This window comes from Solea solea, chromosome 20, assembly GCF_958295425.1.
Source record: "Solea solea chromosome 20, fSolSol10.1, whole genome shotgun sequence".
Lineage (NCBI taxonomy): Eukaryota > Metazoa > Chordata > Actinopteri > Pleuronectiformes > Soleidae > Solea > Solea solea.
Window position 1 is genome coordinate 22454833 of NC_081153.1, and position 18637 is coordinate 22473469.

The window sequence follows — 18637 nt, forward strand, 5'->3', positions numbered from 1 at the left end:
CACACACACACACACGGGAGTTGTGGATCCACTGCTGCCTCCAACACTAAGTTCAAATGTCTTATTTTATGTTCAGATGGACCTCAGTGACACAAAGTGACCACAAGAGGCAGCAGAGGACCAGCAGCTCCATAGAGAAATCAGTGATTTTCTCTATGGACGTTGGTGTGTGAGTAACCAAATAAAATCTCAGTTTTAATCTACGATATCTTTAATAATACGTTCACGTCTTAATCTCAGTGTGAGACAGTCTTTTCCAACAGGAACACACGCGCACACACACTTTAAAGGATATCTTTCTTGGCCGTGTCTTCCACTCCCATCAGGTCGTCTTTGTCCGCCACCTCCTCGTACTGTCGACGAGACAAACACGTCACATGTGAGGAGCTGAGGTCTGTCCACAGAGGCTCCACCCACACCTTTAAATCTTAAAACTCACCCCCGTTGCTATGGTTACATCTAATCTTTCACCATTTTGTTTTAGTATATAAAAAAAAAATCCAGGATGTGACACAAGTTCAAATGCACGTGGCTGGGTCACATGACAAGCGTGTTGCTGGACGGAGGCGGAGCCTCTGGTTGTGAGGCGTTATGTAAATGAGTGTTGATGATGTCACTCACTTACCTGCACTTTGAGCAGCCTGCTGCTGTATGACTTGAAGTAACTGTAGTAAATCTTGCTCATCGTGTCCACGTACTCATCTCGGATCTCCTTGGCAACCGCCCTCTCATTGGCCAAGAGGAACTGGTAAAAAAACCTGCAGCGAGACAAACACAGCGTGAAGGTTCAGGTGAAGGTTCAGGTGAAGGTTCAGGTGAAAGAGACGTTTCAGGGGCAGATGCTCTCACCTGTATTTGAGCAGAGTGTTCTGAGGGATCTGGTAGTTGGTCATCGGCTTCCTGAAAGAGTAGATCTTCTGCAGGATGAACTCTCTGATCTTCGACACAGCCTGAGGAGAAGGAACAAAGTTTGTAACAAAGTTCGTTCTGAGAGCTCCTCCCGACTCGTGCATGTGTGTCACCTTGATTTTGAGGCGGTCGACAATGTCCTGGATGTCGGAGCAGGCGAGCGTCTCTCTGAAGCTCAGCTCTTTGGCAAAGTTGATCTTGTTGTTGAGCTCGTGAAGCTGCTCCAGGAAGTCCTGCTCCGTCACCGGACTCTCCAGGATGGTGCTGCGGTGAGACGTGGTGGTCAGAGAGGGGGAGAGAGAGAGAGAGAACCCTCCCACACTCGTCGACAAACACACATGACACAGAGACAGCAGCTTCACTTACGAGATCATGGCTCCAGGAACCACCAGCTCGTCCACCAGCTGGCTGAGGTGGCTGCGTATGGCCTGACGGTTCTTCAGACGCACGTTCATGCTGACGGACTGCTGCTGCAGCGTCTGGATCTCACTGCTGATGGACGACAGGTCGCTCTGGAAGCCGCTCAGCATGCCCTCCATACGCTGACCACAGGCAAACACATGAGGAAACCCTGATCACAGTCACGCACACTCATTTACATTTGATTTTCACATGATTTCTTTGTCCATATGTATATTTTTATTTTTCCATTAGGGATAGAACCAAAAATATTGTCACGTCGTCCACGCCCCGCCTACCAAGTAAAGGTTCTGTTCTCAGGACTTTATCATCCCAAACCTTACCTTACTGTACCTAACTGATACCATGATGAAAACACATCCTTGTCCCTTTCTGTGGGCGTCTTGACTTACCTCCAGTATGGCGTCACAGGCGGTGATCTGGTTGTGCAGGAGAGCGATGTTCTGACTCTCTTTGATGTCTGAGAGACGACGGCTCAGGAAAAGAAAAGTTCAACTGGTATCTACTGCAGCACATCATACATACTTGAAGTGAATTGTTAGAGATATTTGGACAAGATACAGTCTCTGATGGACACCTGCTCGATCCTCTGCAGCTCCACCTCCACCTGTTTGGAGTACTGTCGCAGGTCAACACCCTAAAACATAAAATATTTGCTTTAATGTTGGAAAGAACTGATATTTGTCTCATTACAAGGCTTAAACCAACAGATTTATAAACTCAGGATTTAGCCTGAGACTCTCTCACCGTCTTCAGCGCCTCCTTCACCAGGTCGTCCTCCAGGTTGGCCTGAATGTGAACTGCAGGAGACAGAACATGTTCAAGTGTTCAGCTCTGAGTGTGCTGTGAGCGCCCCCTCAGACATCACTTTAAGTCTACGATACCTGCATCACATGTTCACGTCTTTATCTCACTGTTAGACAGACTTTTCCAACAGGAAACTAAAGTTTGTAAACCACTCACCACTTCATGTTCTTAAGATATCGAACTTAAGACTTTCACTGTGAGAGCGAGTCAGGCTGGTTCTCAGCAGCAGGGGGCGTAAGGAGTCGCCCTCAGTGCTCACCACACAGTTGAACCTCTTACAAACACACTGTACGATAAATGTTGACTTACTGTCCACTTCATCGAGGATGTACTCATCAGTGGTGAGGTCCAGTTCTCCAAGGTTCAGGTGAGTCATGTCTGCGTCAGGCTTCTGTGGAGGACACACACACAAACACACACACTTTGAGTGTTATATTTTGACACGTGTTGTTTTTATTGTATGTGAAGGCATTACTTTTATGTACAATCAAGTCCAAGACAAATTTCCCCACAGGGACAATAAAATCACATCATATTGTAAATGTCTCTCTCTGGTGTTTTCGTGTCTTCACAGACACAGAGCTGCTGTACGTAACAGAGGAGTCGTGGAAAAATAAAACTCAAATAAATGGTGAACGTGGTGCGTTATAGCAACATGGTGGTGAGCAAATGTCCCAGGTTTGTAGTAAAAGTAAATACAAATGACACCTCACATAATCAATAAATATGTTTGTAAGTCATTTACCTGATATGACCTTAGATTATTTTGTCAATTGGTTCATAAAATATAACTAAATATAAAATATACTGATCAGTGTTTGTCAAAACTGGAAAAACCCCACATGCAATACCTCCAATAACTTTTACCTTTTTATAGCTTTATTGTCAATATTATTCTATACTGTACATTCACAGATGTGAAAATACATTACTATGTCCCACTCCAGTCCGATTAATAATCAAGGATTATTTAATTTTATCTTAAATAAGGATGTCGTCAAACGTCTTGTTTTTGTCTACAAACAAAAATGTTTTATATGGAGCAAAGAAACCATAAAGTTTTCACATTTAAGAAGCTGAAATATCAGAAAACGAATTTTTGGAAAATATTACTATTTGAAAAACTGCTGAACCTGGTTAATCTTTTATCAAAAACAGATGACAGTTAATGTAGTCATAGAATAAATAAGGTCGCCGGTTCAAGTCCCCACCAGGTCGAAAGGTACCTTACCTGAGCAAGGTACCCCATTGCTCCCCGGGCGCCACTCAGTGTGGCAGCCCACTGCTCCTAATTCTAGGATGGGTCAAATGCAGAGAATACTTTTAATAAAGATAAATTATAATATCATTGCAGCGCTACATTTAACATTAAACGGTATATAAAATATAAGCTTATTTAGCATCCAGGTGGTTTTTACTGTAGTTGATTCATTAACCATTTAAATTAATCTAGTTTAATATGTTGATAAACATAAGAAAAGAATAATCTGTGGGATAACACAAGAAAGAATAATCTGATTTCTTGTTGTTCTTTTAATATCGAGCTAAAACGGGAAAAACTGTTCTAAAGCAAACACTGGACTGAGCTAAACCAGGAAGCTAACTGCTACATTAGCTTCACGGTACGTCACTGCACGACGTCAAAACACGCGATAAGACGTGAGTTTCTTGTCACCAGAGTTTGATTTACCGCGTGAAAAGACTTTTAAAAGTCACCTCGTCTTGTAAATACGCGATAGCGGAGTCTGTCGCGTTTCCAGAAGTGTTTACATCCAGAGCCGCCGGAGCTTCTGCAGCGTCATCCGCCATGTTCATTAAGCCCCTCCCCCTTCTACAACAGGCGCATTACCGCCACCCACTGGACTGGAGGGTGGCGCGAGGATCTTTGAAAAAATATTTTATTTTTTGAAACAAACAGAATTTCTAAAGTTATTTATTCACAGTTTTAACCAGAAACACATTTCCTTTACATTTGTGAATGATTAGAGAATAACACGCTGGTCGGACATTAAAGAGACGGACCCACTTCCGTTCGCGCGTGTGGTCAAACTCACGCGAGAGCGCTGTGACTTCCTCTTCGCACGGAACCCACTTCCAAGATGGTAGGAGCGTTTTCTTTGCCTGTAGTTCTGCTGAAATCCGCCTCCATCCTGCGTTAAACGCACACGTGTGTCACTTTCTAGAGACTGTGGTGTTTATTGTGTGTTTCCCGTGAGCGGACGCGTGGTGAATTTTGTGGATATTTGTGCGGGATGAAGGTTTATTTTCACCGTTGAACCTCGGCGCTAAAGCGCGGGCACAAACTCTACTCATGTAGCCACACTTTCTGCTCAATCTCTCTCGTTTTTGTCGCTTCCGTCTCCGATTGTTCGCTCGTTGAATGTCGGTGTTGACGCAGACTCGGCTCCGGTCGTAGATCGTTACATTGTCGCTGTTCATATGTGTTAATACGTGTTAGTTAGGAGGCGGTTAGCTTCTAAGCTAACTAGCACAAGCTCCACATAGGTGGGGGTGTTTTTGTCGTAGCTGCGGCGCGTGCACTTAAATCACGCCGTTGTCAGTGCACGTGACGCGGGGTAAATGTGTGTCAGGCTCGAGACGTAAGTTCACGTTGAAACTGAAGGCTTTCTGCTAATGTGGAGCTAAGACATTAGCTCCACTGTTCAGTGTGATTGATCTGTCTGATCTAACTATACAGAAAAAACGATTCATGAAATTTAAACTCTTAAAAAAGAAAACGGTTTATTTCAAACCCACTGTGAAATAAATGGAGTAATATTTGGATTGTGTGTCGTTGATACTTGAGAAAACTAAAGATGCCACAGGTTGAGCACCCCTGGTGTAAACAAAGGTTCTAATGATTGAGTTTTTATCTCGGAGCAGAACATTGACATGAATGCACTGAACTTCATTTTGTTGACATGTTTTCATCTTAAAAACTCGCGTCTGACGTCACTGAAGACTTTGTGTTGTTGTTGAACTTACATGTCATGTAGCAGATGCTTTTCTCCAAAGTGACTTACAAGGGAATTGAGTACAACCTGCCAGGGGTGGAGCTGAACTTGCGACCATAAAGTCTTTTTACTACAACATGGAAATCTGAATATTTATGAAATGATGTGTTGACGTGTAAAGACCTTTGGTTTGTTTACATGTATCAGACATTGTCTCTGTTAAAAGAGTTTTTTGTTTTAAAAGTAAAGTTTTGTTTAAATATCAAATGTGAGTGTATAGCTGGTTTGTGATGAAGATGAAGAGCAGTCACAGTGTGCTGTGGTTTTCAGTCTCTCGTCATCCCTGAGAAGTTCCAGCACATTCTTCGTGTTCTCAACACGAACATCGATGGTCGGAGGAAAATCGCCTTCGCCATCACTGCCATCAAGGTGAGGTCGTCCGTTTCACCCTGTTTGCCTCTTTAATCCGTGGTGGACAAATGTTTGTGTGAGGGAATTGTAATCTACACTTTAAATGAGTTCAAACGTCTTTATCTTCAGATCTTTTTCATGTTATTGTGTGTGTTAGGGAGTTGGCAGACGTTATGCCCATGTCGTCCTGAGGAAGGCAGACATCGACCTGAGCAAGAGAGCGGGAGAGCTGACGGAGGAGGAGGTGACTTTCACTCACTCACACCATCACTCGCTCACCTGAAAGAATGAGTTTAAAATCATCTCCCTCTCTGACGCCCTGGTACCAGGGGCAGCAAACGCATCATAAAGCCATGTGCACCTTTAAAACACAGACACGCTGCTGCATACACACACAGGTCAGAATCTCTGTTCAACACTTCCCAGCATGCTTTGGGGACGATTCCCGGCCTGTCGTGTTATTTTGAGTTCTGTTGTCCTCGGTCTGACAAAGTTTGAGAAACAGTCAAAGCGCGCGCGCGCGCACACACACACTTACACTTATTTGAGTAAATAGTGACATGTAGTGACAGTATGAAAATCATTCAGTCTGTAGCTGTAACGATATCCATTTGCAGTAAAAGTGAAATTAGTGTCAGATTTTTGAATAATACAAACTATTAAACAGCTTAAAGTTTTTATTATTAAGACAATAATGCAGGAAGATCTGATAAAGTTTGAGAAACAGTCAAAGCGCGCGCACACACACACTTACACTTATTTGAGTAAATAGTGACATGAAAATGAAACGGTTTCATTATTTGGTACCAAAGAAATCTCAGACGGAGTCAAACCCGTGTCATGTTCCTCTGCTTCACTTCAGCTCACGTCCACAGGTTATCACATGACCTCTTTACTTTAAAGTGCAACATTAAATCCTTAATTACTGTGACAGTACTGCTAATCTCACAAGTATGAAAATCATTCAGTCTGTAGCTGTAACGATATCCATTTGCAGTAAAAGTGAAATTAGTGTCAGATTTTTGAATAATACAAACTATTAAACAGCTTAAAGTTTTTATTATTAAGACAATAATGCAGGAAGATCTGATACAGTTCAGTATAACACAAGTAACTTGGTAGTTGAACAGCCATTATTACACACACACACACACACTCTCCATTGTTACAGTCTTGTTTTTTTCATCAGGCAGAAATGAGTCGACCGAGCTGATCTGTGATCAGCTGTTGTGTTCCACAGGGTTAGTGCTGCTGCAGTGAATGATGATGGGCTGGATTATTGCTATTTACTGAACTGAGTTCATTAGGTTCCCTGTCTCTCACTCTCACTCTCACGTTAGTGAGTTGTAGAGGACTAGGATGCTGGTGCTGTGGGTGGAGCTCTGCTGCAGACAGAGGTGTGGCTGCATCAGCCAAAATAACCCACTTTTTAGTTAATCTTTTATCAGCCGTCGGATTTAAATAAAATAAAAAATTGCTGATTTGCGTCAAAATATCAAATAGCGACCAGGCCGATAATTAATGTTTAATAATGAGCTGCTGTCTTTAGTTCACTGCTCAAACGCAGACAATGTTTATAATCTGCAGCTCAAAGACACGTTCCAAGATTTAATCTGAGCTGTTCCACCACTCTCGCCCATCACTCTCTCTGCTGCGTCACAACATCCTGTTTGGCGTGCGTTGTTTTCAGTGGCTGAGTGAAATGATGAAATGTTTTTCCTCAAACGTGACCTTTGACCTTTTGGTGACGTGGCTGTGGTCTTTCAGGTGGAGCGAGTGGTGACCATCATGCAGAATCCTCGTCAGTACAAGATCCCAGACTGGTTTCTGAACAGACAGAAGGACGTGAAGGACGGCAAATACAGCCAGGTAACACACACACACACAGGTGATCTAACAGAAGCTCTATCTGTAAAAACCATGAGTCGGCGATAATTAGTCGACTATCAGGACGAGCGACTTCATCGGTAATGTGTTTGTCAACGACAGTGAAATGTTGTGGTTGTGTTAACACTGTTTACTGTGACACACACACACTGAAAATGACAGTTTAATTTATTGATGAATTGTATAATGATATATGAATAAAGTGGTTGAAGTATGTTGATCGAGTGAATGTGGCGTTTGTGGTTCCAGGTCCTCGCCAACGGTCTGGACAACAAGCTGAGAGAAGACCTGGAGCGGCTGAAGAAGATCAGGGCTCATCGTGGACTCAGACACTTCTGGGGGTGAGGGTTCCACTCCACCTGTATTTTATTTATTCATTTATTTATTCATTTATTTATTGATGGATTTATTTGACCTGGTGATGATAATGTGTTTCAGTCTGCGCGTGCGCGGTCAGCACACGAAGACCACCGGCCGCCGTGGACGCACCGTGGGCGTGTCCAAGAAGAAGTAACGTGTCGTCTCATGTTTGGAAAATAAAACCACAGTTCAAAGAAACCTGTCCACTGTTGGTCTCCTTTGTCCTGTCCTGTCCTGTGGTCAACCCTGGGGGGGGTGGGGCTTTGGTTTGGGGTTAAAAGGCCATCACCTGTTGAATGAGTATTTATTTGCATGGTTACCATGATGACCTCATTAATGAAACAGGATTAAGATTATTAGACCTGGTTTCGGCTCCGGACAGAAGCTGAGACATGGGCTAACTGCTGTTAGCCACCGTTAGCGATGACATCACTGATCAATATTTAAGGTGCAGCATTGCATCCAGTTTTAATGGGTGAAATATTCATGTGTTTATCAAATGTATGAACATAACACGACAGCCACTGGTTCACATGTGTGGGGTCAGGTTTAGGTGAAGCTGATACTTTGAGAAAACCACATTTAAAATTGTTAAAATCCCACAGAAATGACAACCTTCAATATAAATGTAACATTGTCCCCACTGAGGACGTTTGAAACAGTGTGATTTCATTGACACATTTATCTTTTCTTTTTTTCATGAAGCAAAGAAACAAAACACTTTGACATTAGATTCTTTTAATCTTTGGTTAAAGATTAAAATGAGCTGAAGAACAAAGACTTGGATGTTTTTGTTAAAGTGCGTCAGGAGAAGAAGACGCAGAGTCCTGCGTCGTCTCCATGTTTATGGCTTTTAACGGGGAACGTAACGGTAACGTGTGCACGAGACGGGGCGGCGGCTTGCCTCAATGCATGCTGGGACATGAGCCGATGGCAGACAAGAGATTAAAGATTGCGACTGAAGCGAGTTTAAGAAAAACAATTTCAGTCTATTAAAAAAAAAAAAAAAAAAGTTAAAGGAGTCGCAGATTCAGATTTCCTTTTTCCTGCTTGTCGCTCTGCTGCCCTACCACTGTGACATTATGGGATGTAACTTAATCAAAAGTCCCACTTCATAGAATTTAGGGGGAAAAAATTTAGTCAAATATTTAAAATTCAGCTGCCAAATTACTAAATACTACACACAACCTCACTTTAATCTGTCTTTCATCTCAGAAACCTTACAAAAACCTTTTAACATGTGGCACTAATACTCTTCTGTAATTTTGGCACCGCTGCTAATTAAAGATTTTTAATTATAAAAGTAATTAAAAATCACGTCAACAATCAGAACTGTTAGAAAATCATTTAAATCCAATTCTGTTTCATGTAAAATCTGACTCCGTATATAAAAAATAACACAGCAATGATGCTATGAACACGGCAAAAGCTGCAGACTCCTCCCCCTCATCCCTCCCTCTGAGGAAGAGGAGACCTCTGGTGGTGGGGAGGTGATGGTGCAGGTTGCTCCTTGGTGGGAGCATAGTAGAGCTCCAGCGGTTTCCTGACCTTCCAGTATTTCTCATTGACGAGTTCCAGAGTCAGAGAACCGTTCAGCGTCTGAGGAGGAAGAGGAGGAGCTTATTACACAACTTCACCTACGACATCGGGCCACACGGTGGTGTGGTGGTTAGCACTCTCGCCTTGCAGCGAGAAGACCCGGGTTCGAGCCCCGGTTGGAACAAGGGCCTTTCTGCATGGAGTTTGCATGTTCTCCCCGTGTGCGTGGGTTCTCTCCGGGTTCTCCGGCTTCCTCCCACAGTCCAAAAACATGCAATGTGGGGATAGGTAAATTGGACGCTCCAAATTGACCATAGGAGTGAGTGTGAGAGTGAATGGTTGTTTGTCTCTATCTGTGTGTGGCCCTGCGATGGACTGGTGAACTGTCCAGGGTGTGACCCCGCCTATCGCCCGATGTAGCTGAGATTGGCACAGCACCCCCCGCGACCCTCTGGCGGAGGATAAAGCGGTAGATGATGACTGACTGACCTACGACATCATAAACACACGGCCGTCATCTCTTTTTTATATATATATGTATATATATGTATATATACATATATATATATATATATATACATATATATATACATACATACATGCATACATACATACATGTGTATAAATATATATATATATATATATATACACACAAAAAAAGAGATGACAAAGAGATGTGTATATATATATATATATACACACACACACACATACATACACACACACACACACGTATATATATATGTACACACACATATACATATATATGCACACGTGTATATATATGCACACACACGTGTGTATATATATATATACACACATTTATACATGCACACACGTGTATATATGTGTATATATATACACACACACACACATATATATGTGTATGTATACACATATATACATATATACATGCACACACACGTATATATATGTGTATGTGTGTATATATATGTGTATATGTGTGTATATATATACACACACACACATATATATACATGCACACACACACACGTGTATATAGCTAGCCTGCATCTGTTTCGTCTGTAATCTGGAAAACTCTTTTGTCTTAAAATGTTGCGCTGCTCAGCTTCAGCTTGTGATTGGCTGTTTGTCCGTGTGACCCCGCCCACAGTGACTCACAGAGAACTGTCCTCCTTGGGTGATGATGTAGATGGTGTACTGTTTCTCACTGACTTGGCTCAGACTGGACCCCTCCCTCCCCCTGTCCTGTGTCTCCTCATTGGTCCGTCTGTCCTCTAGAGCAATGCGCAGAGCCAGGTATTTGGACAGATGGTCCACAGTGGCGTTGGCTGTCGTCTTCACAAATCTGCAGACAAAGACAATCCCATCAGGGTGAAAGTCACCGTTATGTCATGTGATATTCAGCCGTAGCTCTGCCTCACCTGGTCTGGTTGTAGTCGTGGCGGTGGACTAGCTGTGGTTGTGGTCTGAACACCAGCTCGATCTCTGAGGCCGGCCCCTCTTCCTGGTGTCTCAGTGGAGGCGTCGGGCTCCCGCTGTCAGCCTCTAGCCCCGAGCCGTCCTCTGAGACACGCGGCCTCTTGCGGCTCGGCCCGGCCTCTGAGGATGTCTGCCCACAGGGGTGTGGCATGTGTGAGGGGGTGGAGTCATGGGACACGTGTGACCGGGTGTCACCGTTGTCTTCCCCACCACTGAATGTGGTGTTGTCACTTTCCTGAGTCGGCTTCTTCACCCGGTGGTTCCTGCAGGGGGCGGTAAATTCAGAGTGACAACAGTTCAAAGGTCAGTTATAGTAACGTCCATCCAACCAAAGGTCAAACTAACATCCGTCCAACCAAAGGTCAGACTAACTTCTGTCCAACCAAACGTCAAACTAACGTCCATCCAACCAAACATCAAACTAACGTCCATCCAACCAACCAAAGGTCAAACTAACGTCCGTCCAACCAAAGGTCAAACTAACATCCATCCTACCAAAGATCAAACTAACGTCCGTCCAACAAAGGTCAAACTTACGTTTGTCCAACCAACCAAAGGTCTGACTAACGTCCGTCCTACCAAAGGTCAGACTAACGTCCATCCAACCAAAGGTCAAACTTACGTCCGTCCAACCAACCAAAGGTCAAACTCACGTCCATCCAACCAAAGGTCAAACCAACGTCCATCCAACCAACCAAAGATCAAACTAACATCCATCCAACCAAAGGTCAGACTAACGTCCATCCAACCAAAGGTCAAACTAACGTCTGTCCAAAGGTCAAGCTAAAGTCTGTCCAACCAAAGGTCAAACTAACGTCCGTCCAAATGTCAAACTAACGTCCGTCCAACCAACCAAAGGTCAAACTCACGTCCATCCAACCAAAGGTCAGACTAACGTCCGTCCAACCAACCAAAGGTCAAACTAACGTCCGTCCAACCAACCAAAGGTCAAACTAACGTCCGTCCAACCAAAGGTTAAACTAACATCCTTCCAACCAAAGGTCAAACTCACGTCCGTCCAACCAAAGGTCAAACTCACGTCCATCCAACCAAAGGTCAAACTAACGCCCATCCAACCAACCAAAGGTCAAACTAACATCCATCCAACCAAAGGTCAGACTAACGTCCATCCAACCAAAGGTCAAACTAACTAACGTCCAACCAAAGGTCAAACTTATGTCCGTCCAACCAAAGGTCAAACTAACGTCCCTCCAACCAAAGGTTAAACTAACATCCTTCCAACCAAAGGTCAAACTCACGTCCGTCCAACCAAAGGTCAAACTCACGTCCATCCAACCAAAGGTCAAACTAACGCCCATGCAACCAACCAAAGGTCAAACTAACATCCATCCAACCAAAGGTCAGACTAACGTCCATCCAACCAAAGGTCAAACTAACGTCCGTCCAACCAAAGGTCAAACTTACGTCCGTCCAACCAAAGGTCAAACTAACGTCCCTCCAACCAAAGGTCAAACTAACGTCCCTCCAACCAAAGGTCAAACTAACGTCCATCCATCCACCCAAAGGTCAAACTAACGTCCATCCATCCACCCAAAGGTCAAACTAACGTCCGTCCATCCACCCAAAGGTCAAACTAACGTCCGTCCAACCAAAGGTCAGACTAACGTCCGTCCAACCAAAGGTCAAACTTACGTCCGTCCAACCAAAGGTCAGACTAACGTCTGTCCGTCCACCCAAAGGTCAGACTAACGTCTGTCCGGTCAGACTAATGTCTGTCCGTCCACCCAAAGGTCAGACTAACGTCCATCCAACCAAAGCTCAGACTAACATCCGTCCAACCAAAGGTCAGACTAACGTCCATCCAACCAACCAAAGGTCAAACTAACGTCCGTCCACCCAAAGGTCAGACTAACGTCCGTCCACCCAAAGGTCAGACTAACGTCCATCCACCCAAAGGTCAGACTAACGTCCATCCAACCAAAGGTCAGACTAACGTCCATCCAACCAAAGGTCAAACTAACTAACGTCCAACCAAAGGTCAAACTTACGTCTGCCAACCAAAGGTCAAACTAACGTTCGTCCAACCAAAGGTCAAACTAACATCCGTCCAACCAAAGGTCATGACATCACAGTGGCTGTCTCTGTTGTGATTGACTGTTTCTGTTGTGATTGGCTGTCTCTGCTGTGGCCCCACCTCTCAGACCTGTAGCGCGCCTGTTGTCTCAGCCCCTCCTCGATGCTGGAGCTCAGAGCGTCCGGGTTGTGGAGTCGGTTGAGTCGATCCAGGACTCGCTGCTGATGAGCCTCGTACTCTTCGCGACTCGGGTAGATTTTAGAGATCAGCGCGTCAAAGTTAGAGTCTCGACGCAGCGAACGTCGGGACACCAACTTCTTCCTGCAGGTTGGACACTCCTTGTTCCTGCGTGAGGGGGGTGGAGCTTAAGACCGAACATTTTGCAGTAGTTTGTGTACTGCGATGTAGTTTGTAGTAGTGTCTTGAAGTCGTTTGCTGGATATCATAGTGCGTTTTCTGTTTGTGAACTAAGTCTGAATCAGTTTGTAGTTTTTTTAGCAGTACTTTACAGTATGTCATAATGTCTTCGTAGATTTTCGGCTGCAATGATAACTTGATTATAAATCAATTACTAAATCAAACTATTTGAGTTTGATTTAATAATTAAAAGCAGTTTTTGTCATTTTTCAGCTTCTTAAAATGTGAATATTTTCTACTTTCTTTGCTCCATTAAAACAAAGAAATCATTCATTTCGATTTGTGGACAAAACAAGACATTTGAGAAACATCATTATTTCCACGTTTGACAAACACTGATCAATATTTTCTGACATCATGGATTAATCGAGAAAATAATAGTTGGTTGCAGCCAAAGTATTTTCAAGCAGTTGAAATTATTCTGTGTGGTAAACTCTCTACTGCATAACGACATGTGGGACAAAATAACACTGACACTCATTTGCCCGCGTGGCCTCTCGTCACCATGACGACCAGCGCTTCTCACCCTGATCGCAGAGCGGTGACGATGCAGTCGGAGCAGAAGCGGTGCAGACACTCTTTGGTTGTCATGGTGTTCTTCAGCATGTCCAGACAGATGGGACACATGAGCTCGCTGTGCAGAGAGCGAGGAGACACGGCCACCTCTGTCCCGTCCATGATCGCCTCCTGCTGGCACAGACGCAGAACAGCAGGCGTCAGACGCGCCCGCGGCAGCGCGTTAATGCTACGTGTGGTGCGCTCGTACCTGCGGGCTCCTGTGCAGCTCGTACAGACTCAACTCCCACGTCTTGCTCGTTGTCTGGATGTTCACCGGTGCTGCCATGGCTGCCGTTTCCCACAATCCTCTCTGAACAAGAGTGAACATGAGTGCGATTCACAAACTTTAATTTGATTTGGTTTTCAACATGCAAATGGGCGGGGCTTCCTGTCCGTACACTGCCTACATTTATCCGAAGGCTAACACAGGAAATTGAAACGCAACAAACATTAGAAGAAACATGTTATAGTAATGTTACTAATGTTGAACATTCACTGACAGCAGTGTTTCCCAAAGAATCGCCACAGAAACCGTGACAAGAATGTGAAAGAATAACGTTGTGACTCATTTACAGCCATGTCTGTAAAACCTGACGTAGTTTAACAAATAAGAAATGCTTGGTCAATGAATTCAAACTTCCTTTTATGCATGTTATTTCAAACATATACTGTGCACATAAATCATAAGACCAATCAAAAAGACCCCGCCCCCCCCCCCCCCCAATAAAAACCTCCAATGACCCATCTGTGGGTCGCGACCCAGTCTTTGGTAACCACTGCCTTTATATTAAAAAAAAAGAAAAGGTTATAAAGTGTTGTAATATTACACAACGTGTTACGTTAACATTACAATTACTAACAAAAACACTTACAAAATATTGCACTGTTAAAAAGAGCGGTCGTGAAAATCTTCTTATTAAAAGCGATGTGCTTTCCTGTCATATTTTGTCCCGTTACAGTTTGTTATTTTGACGTCACCTTATAACAATGATAAGAAGAAAAACAATGGCTTGTTAATATTATAACATTAAAAGCAGCCACTAAGTATCGCGTGACATCAAGTTTCGCGATTATTTCAGTCAGCACAGGAACGTGATGTCAGCACCAAACTGAACGTTACAACTTCCCACGAGCGTTTTAAAGAAGTTGGTGAAGTTGAACTCATTCACACCTGAGTCATCGTCACACACTGACGTGATGAAAACACGGAGGAAACCGTGAGTTACTCACCTCAGACGCCGCCTCAAAAACACGCCCAAACACGCCCAAACACGCACGCGGAGGCGGGAACTGGCCGAGAGCGCGGACACGGTTTTTAAAAGACAGCGGGAAAAAGAAAAACACACGAAGAGTGCGACATTTTCACTAAGACCGCAGCTAGCTAACATCAATGCTAACGTTAGCCATCTGTGTTCTTCTTCTTCTTCCTCTTCTTCTCCCCGGAACAACTCACTTCCTGTCACCACCACAGCGCCACAACGGTCAGTCGGTGTACTGCACCAGGGACAGACAGACAGACAGACAGACAGATAGATAGATAGATAGATAGATAGACAGACAGACAGATAGATACTAAGGTCAACACTTTATTTCTCGGGCAAAGAAAGTCACTGTTTGTTTATATTTCAATGAATTGAATGCAAGTTAAATGCTGTGATAAGAGAGCGACTGCTTCCAGAAATAACACCCTGAACATGTGAGGACACTGTGATTCACTCTTGGTCAGAGTTTCTTTGTGTCGTAAAGGCGTCACACTGTGTTTCTGTGATATTTGGAATGTTCTGACTTCCGTCTGCGCCACACTCAAAAACAGCGCTCACAGTCAGAACCACTCAGTGGTCAGTTTATTAGGAACGCTGAGCTGAAATGACTGCAGGCTGTTGAACTCACGTCATTCATTCATTTCAATGTACAAACACTTCACTGCAATCACAGTTATTTGTTGTAAACAGTCACAAGTGAAAGTACTCAAGGAGGCAGAATGGCCCATTTCTTTAAAGGGATAATTCAGTTTTTTTAACCACACGTTGGATATAGTACAGATACCAGCAGGTTGATCTTTAGTGAAAACGCAATAAAAAAAAATATTTTAGCCACTTGATGATATGATGATATCTTAGGAACATGTTCACGTCTTTATCTCACTGTTAGACAGACTTTTCCAACAGGAAACTGAAGTTTGTAAAGCACTCACTCTCCCACACACACACACACACACACACACTCACTCACTCACTCCCCCACACCAAACCCCATGGAGAAAATCAGTGATTTTAGCTCACGGGGTCCTCTGCTGCCTCGTGTGGACAGACATTTGAACTTAGTGATGGAGGCAGTAGTGGATCAACAACTCGTGTGTGTGTGATGTTAAAATCACTGATTTTCTCTGTGAGGTTTGGTGTGGGTGAGTGTGTGTGTGTGTGTGTGTGTGTGTGTGGGAGGGAGAGTTAGTGTGTGAGTGTGTGTGTGTGTGTGTGTGTGTGTGGGAGGGAGAGTGAGTGTGTGTGTGTGTGTGTGTGTGTGTGTGTGTGTGTGTGTGTGTGTGAGAGTGAATACTTGAAGAGTGAAGTCTGTCTCACAGTGAGATAGAGACGTGAACGTCGTGAACTAAAACTGATGCAGATTTTATTACACAAGTCTTTTTTTCATTTGCTAAAATCTTATTCTATGTGTCTCTGCTGGCGGCAATTTTGTGTTTGCTCCTCAGACTCAAAATGGCCGACTGTGTCGTCTGAGTTCTTAATGAAGTGACTAAAATCAGGTTTTCCTTGTGTCTCTGACAGCTGCCATGTTTGTGTGTTTACACATTGAAATCAGCTGATATTGATACTTATCACAACAACAGTAAGTAAGCTAAAGAATGAAAGTTGAAGAAAACACTGAACTGTGACGTAAAACCCTCCATCATATTTGCTATATTTCCACAAATACATTGGTAATTATTGTTCTGTTGTTTTGTGCTCATTTTAGATGTGAAATATATCATAATTAAAAACTTAAAATAAGTGTCGTGAGCTGAACAGAATGAGACAAAAATGTATTCATGAATTTGTTAATTTATTGATTAAGACGTGTTTTATAAATGACATTAAGTGCAATATTTTATTTACAGTCTACAATCAATTGTAATTAAAAATATTAATTTTTATACACATTATTCTTATACACACAACACACACACACACACAAGAACATCAACTTGATGAACATATTATTCTGCTTAAGTCACACACACACACACACACAATAAATAGCATAATAAATAATATAATTTACACACTTTTAAATATCACCACTGTCATTGATTAGTTCTTCTGATAAATTACATTTGCCCGGAGTCTCCTCTCACTGATTTTTACAATTTAGATGTAGATGTGATTTTAAGATAAGAGTAATAATAAATACATGTGGGAGTGGTCAGTCCTTACAGGAGCACAGCAGCAGCAATGGCCGCCGCCGTGGCACAAACCACACTCAGTCTGTTGCTGACTGCAGCTGCTGTTACTGTGCTGTTTACTGATCCCGATCCAGACCCTGAACCAGATCCTGAAACTGAATCTGAACTTGATGCAGATCCAGAGCCAGAGCCAGATCCAGAGCCAGAGCCAGAGCCAGAGCCAGAACCAGAACCAGATCCAGATCCAGAACCAGAACCAGAACCATTTCCGGCTGACATGTCATTGATCAGACCTTCTGTTAAACCTGCTACGATTGAAGTTGTGTCCATGGCAACCAGTGCTGACGAGTCCATCACTACATCCAGGCCTGATGAGGGTGTGGGCTCTGATGCCACTTTAATTGCCGTCTCCATTGTTTTGTTTGCCATCTCCGCTGCTGATTTTGCCAAGTCTGCTATTTTGCTCACAGATTCCAGAATCTTAAGCTGGTCCGCCGATGACCCGCCAGCGTCTGATAAGATGTCTTTCAAGCGTTTTGCCACATCTAGGGTCAGTGTGGCCGCATCTCCCGCAGCCACGCTGGCATCTGTCAGATCTATCAGTGAACTTGCAGATGATGCCTTCGAGGCTGCTGTTGATGCTTTATTTGCCGCTGCCGCTGCTTCCTCCGCTGCCTTTGCTAACTCCAATCCTTGTGCTGCTGGCACTGTTGAGCTTGTTGCCGCGGCTCGCTTTGCTGCTTCCGCTGCTGCTTTTGCTGCGTCCGCTGCTGCTTTTGTTTTTTCAGTTGCTTCTTCCCTGGATACCGTTCCCTCTTTAAGACCCACGGCAGCGTTTGTTGCCTCCTTGGCAGCTCTTGCCGCTTCCTTGGCAGCATCAAGTGCTCCTGGTCCGGCGGCAGCAGCTGCAGCCGCAGCCGCTGCAGCTGCTGCCCCTGCTGCAGCTGCTGATGCTGCGACTGTTGCTTTCTTGACTTGGGAAGACACTGGTGCTGTTGTCGACGGAATCAGTGTGCGATTGACTGCTAGTGTTGCAATGGCTGCTGTTATTTTTGCAGTTGATTCCAGTATTTCAGTGTTGTTTTCTGATGCATATAACAGCACCGTTGTTGCTGATGTTGCCAACGATATTGTCAGGTCTGCCACTGCCTTGGTGATCTCTACTGCATCTTTCACTTCTGTTGTCTTGACGTCTGACATGGCAGTTTTTGCTTGATCTGCTGCTTTTTTCGCTGACTTTGCAGCTTCTTCCAAACCTTCCACTGTGTCTGATGACGCTGCTTTTTCAGCCACGTCTGCTGCTTCTCTTGCAGCGTTTGCTGCTTCTCTTGCTGCCACCATGATCTCGTTTGCTGCTGCTCTATTCTCTGAGACCCTTGTTGCTGCCTCTGCAGCATCTGCTGCTGCGCCTGCTGCATCTGCAGCCACTCGTAGTGTTGATTCCCCCTCTGCTAATGATGTGGCGGCTTCAGCAGCTTT

General features: G+C 44.0%; 3 protein-coding genes across 7 annotated transcripts in view; 1 reads left to right on the forward strand and 2 right to left on the reverse strand.

Moving 5' to 3' along the window:
- Nucleotides 1–3958, reverse strand: part of vps52 (VPS52 subunit of GARP complex) — a 9450-nt gene extending 5492 nt beyond the window's left edge. Inside the window, exons 1-10 of one of the 2 annotated variants that reach the window (XM_058619019.1) lie at nucleotides 3853–3958; nucleotides 2446–2527; nucleotides 2077–2129; nucleotides 1891–1966; nucleotides 1722–1789; nucleotides 1276–1451; nucleotides 1023–1173; nucleotides 850–950; nucleotides 626–758; nucleotides 296–353 (exon numbers count right to left, since the gene is read on the reverse strand). In XM_058619019.1, coding sequence (XP_058475002.1) covers nucleotides 296–353; nucleotides 626–758; nucleotides 850–950; nucleotides 1023–1173; nucleotides 1276–1451; nucleotides 1722–1789; nucleotides 1891–1966; nucleotides 2077–2129; nucleotides 2446–2527; nucleotides 3853–3951 — 997 coding nt within the window. In that variant the 5' untranslated portion in view covers nucleotides 3952–3958. Of the gene's footprint in view, nucleotides 1–295; nucleotides 354–625; nucleotides 759–849; nucleotides 951–1022; nucleotides 1174–1275; nucleotides 1452–1721; nucleotides 1790–1890; nucleotides 1967–2076; nucleotides 2130–2445; nucleotides 2528–3826 lie in introns of both variants that reach the window. The other variant, XM_058619022.1, reaches the window with a different exon arrangement.
- Nucleotides 3959–4134: 176 nt separating this feature from the next.
- On the forward strand, nucleotides 4135–7946 carry rps18 (ribosomal protein S18). The gene is made up of 6 exons (XM_058619031.1): nucleotides 4135–4238; nucleotides 5421–5519; nucleotides 5659–5745; nucleotides 7269–7370; nucleotides 7638–7729; nucleotides 7827–7946. The coding sequence occupies exons 1-6, from the start codon at nucleotides 4236–4238 to the stop codon at nucleotides 7900–7902; spliced, it is 459 nt and encodes a 152-aa protein (XP_058475014.1). The 5' UTR covers nucleotides 4135–4235; the 3' UTR covers nucleotides 7903–7946.
- Nucleotides 7947–8469: 523 nt separating this feature from the next.
- Nucleotides 8470–15206, reverse strand: LOC131447316 (E3 ubiquitin-protein ligase RING2-A-like). 4 transcript variants are annotated; one of them, XM_058619027.1, is made up of 7 exons: nucleotides 14992–15206; nucleotides 13970–14071; nucleotides 13730–13893; nucleotides 12916–13131; nucleotides 10694–11014; nucleotides 10431–10617; nucleotides 8470–9347 (listed from the first exon to the last, which is right to left on the reverse strand). In XM_058619027.1, exons 2-7 carry the CDS (start codon nucleotides 14045–14047, stop codon nucleotides 9195–9197), a joined length of 1119 nt encoding a protein of 372 aa, XP_058475010.1. In that variant the 5' UTR covers nucleotides 14048–14071; nucleotides 14992–15206; the 3' UTR covers nucleotides 8470–9194. The 4 variants fall into 4 exon arrangements, with proteins under 4 accessions (XP_058475010.1, XP_058475011.1, XP_058475008.1 ...); XM_058619028.1 differs by having other exon boundaries at nucleotides 13730–13890; nucleotides 14992–15205; XM_058619025.1 differs by having other exon boundaries at nucleotides 12907–13131; nucleotides 14992–15205.
- Nucleotides 15207–18637: the final 3431 nt, after the last annotated feature.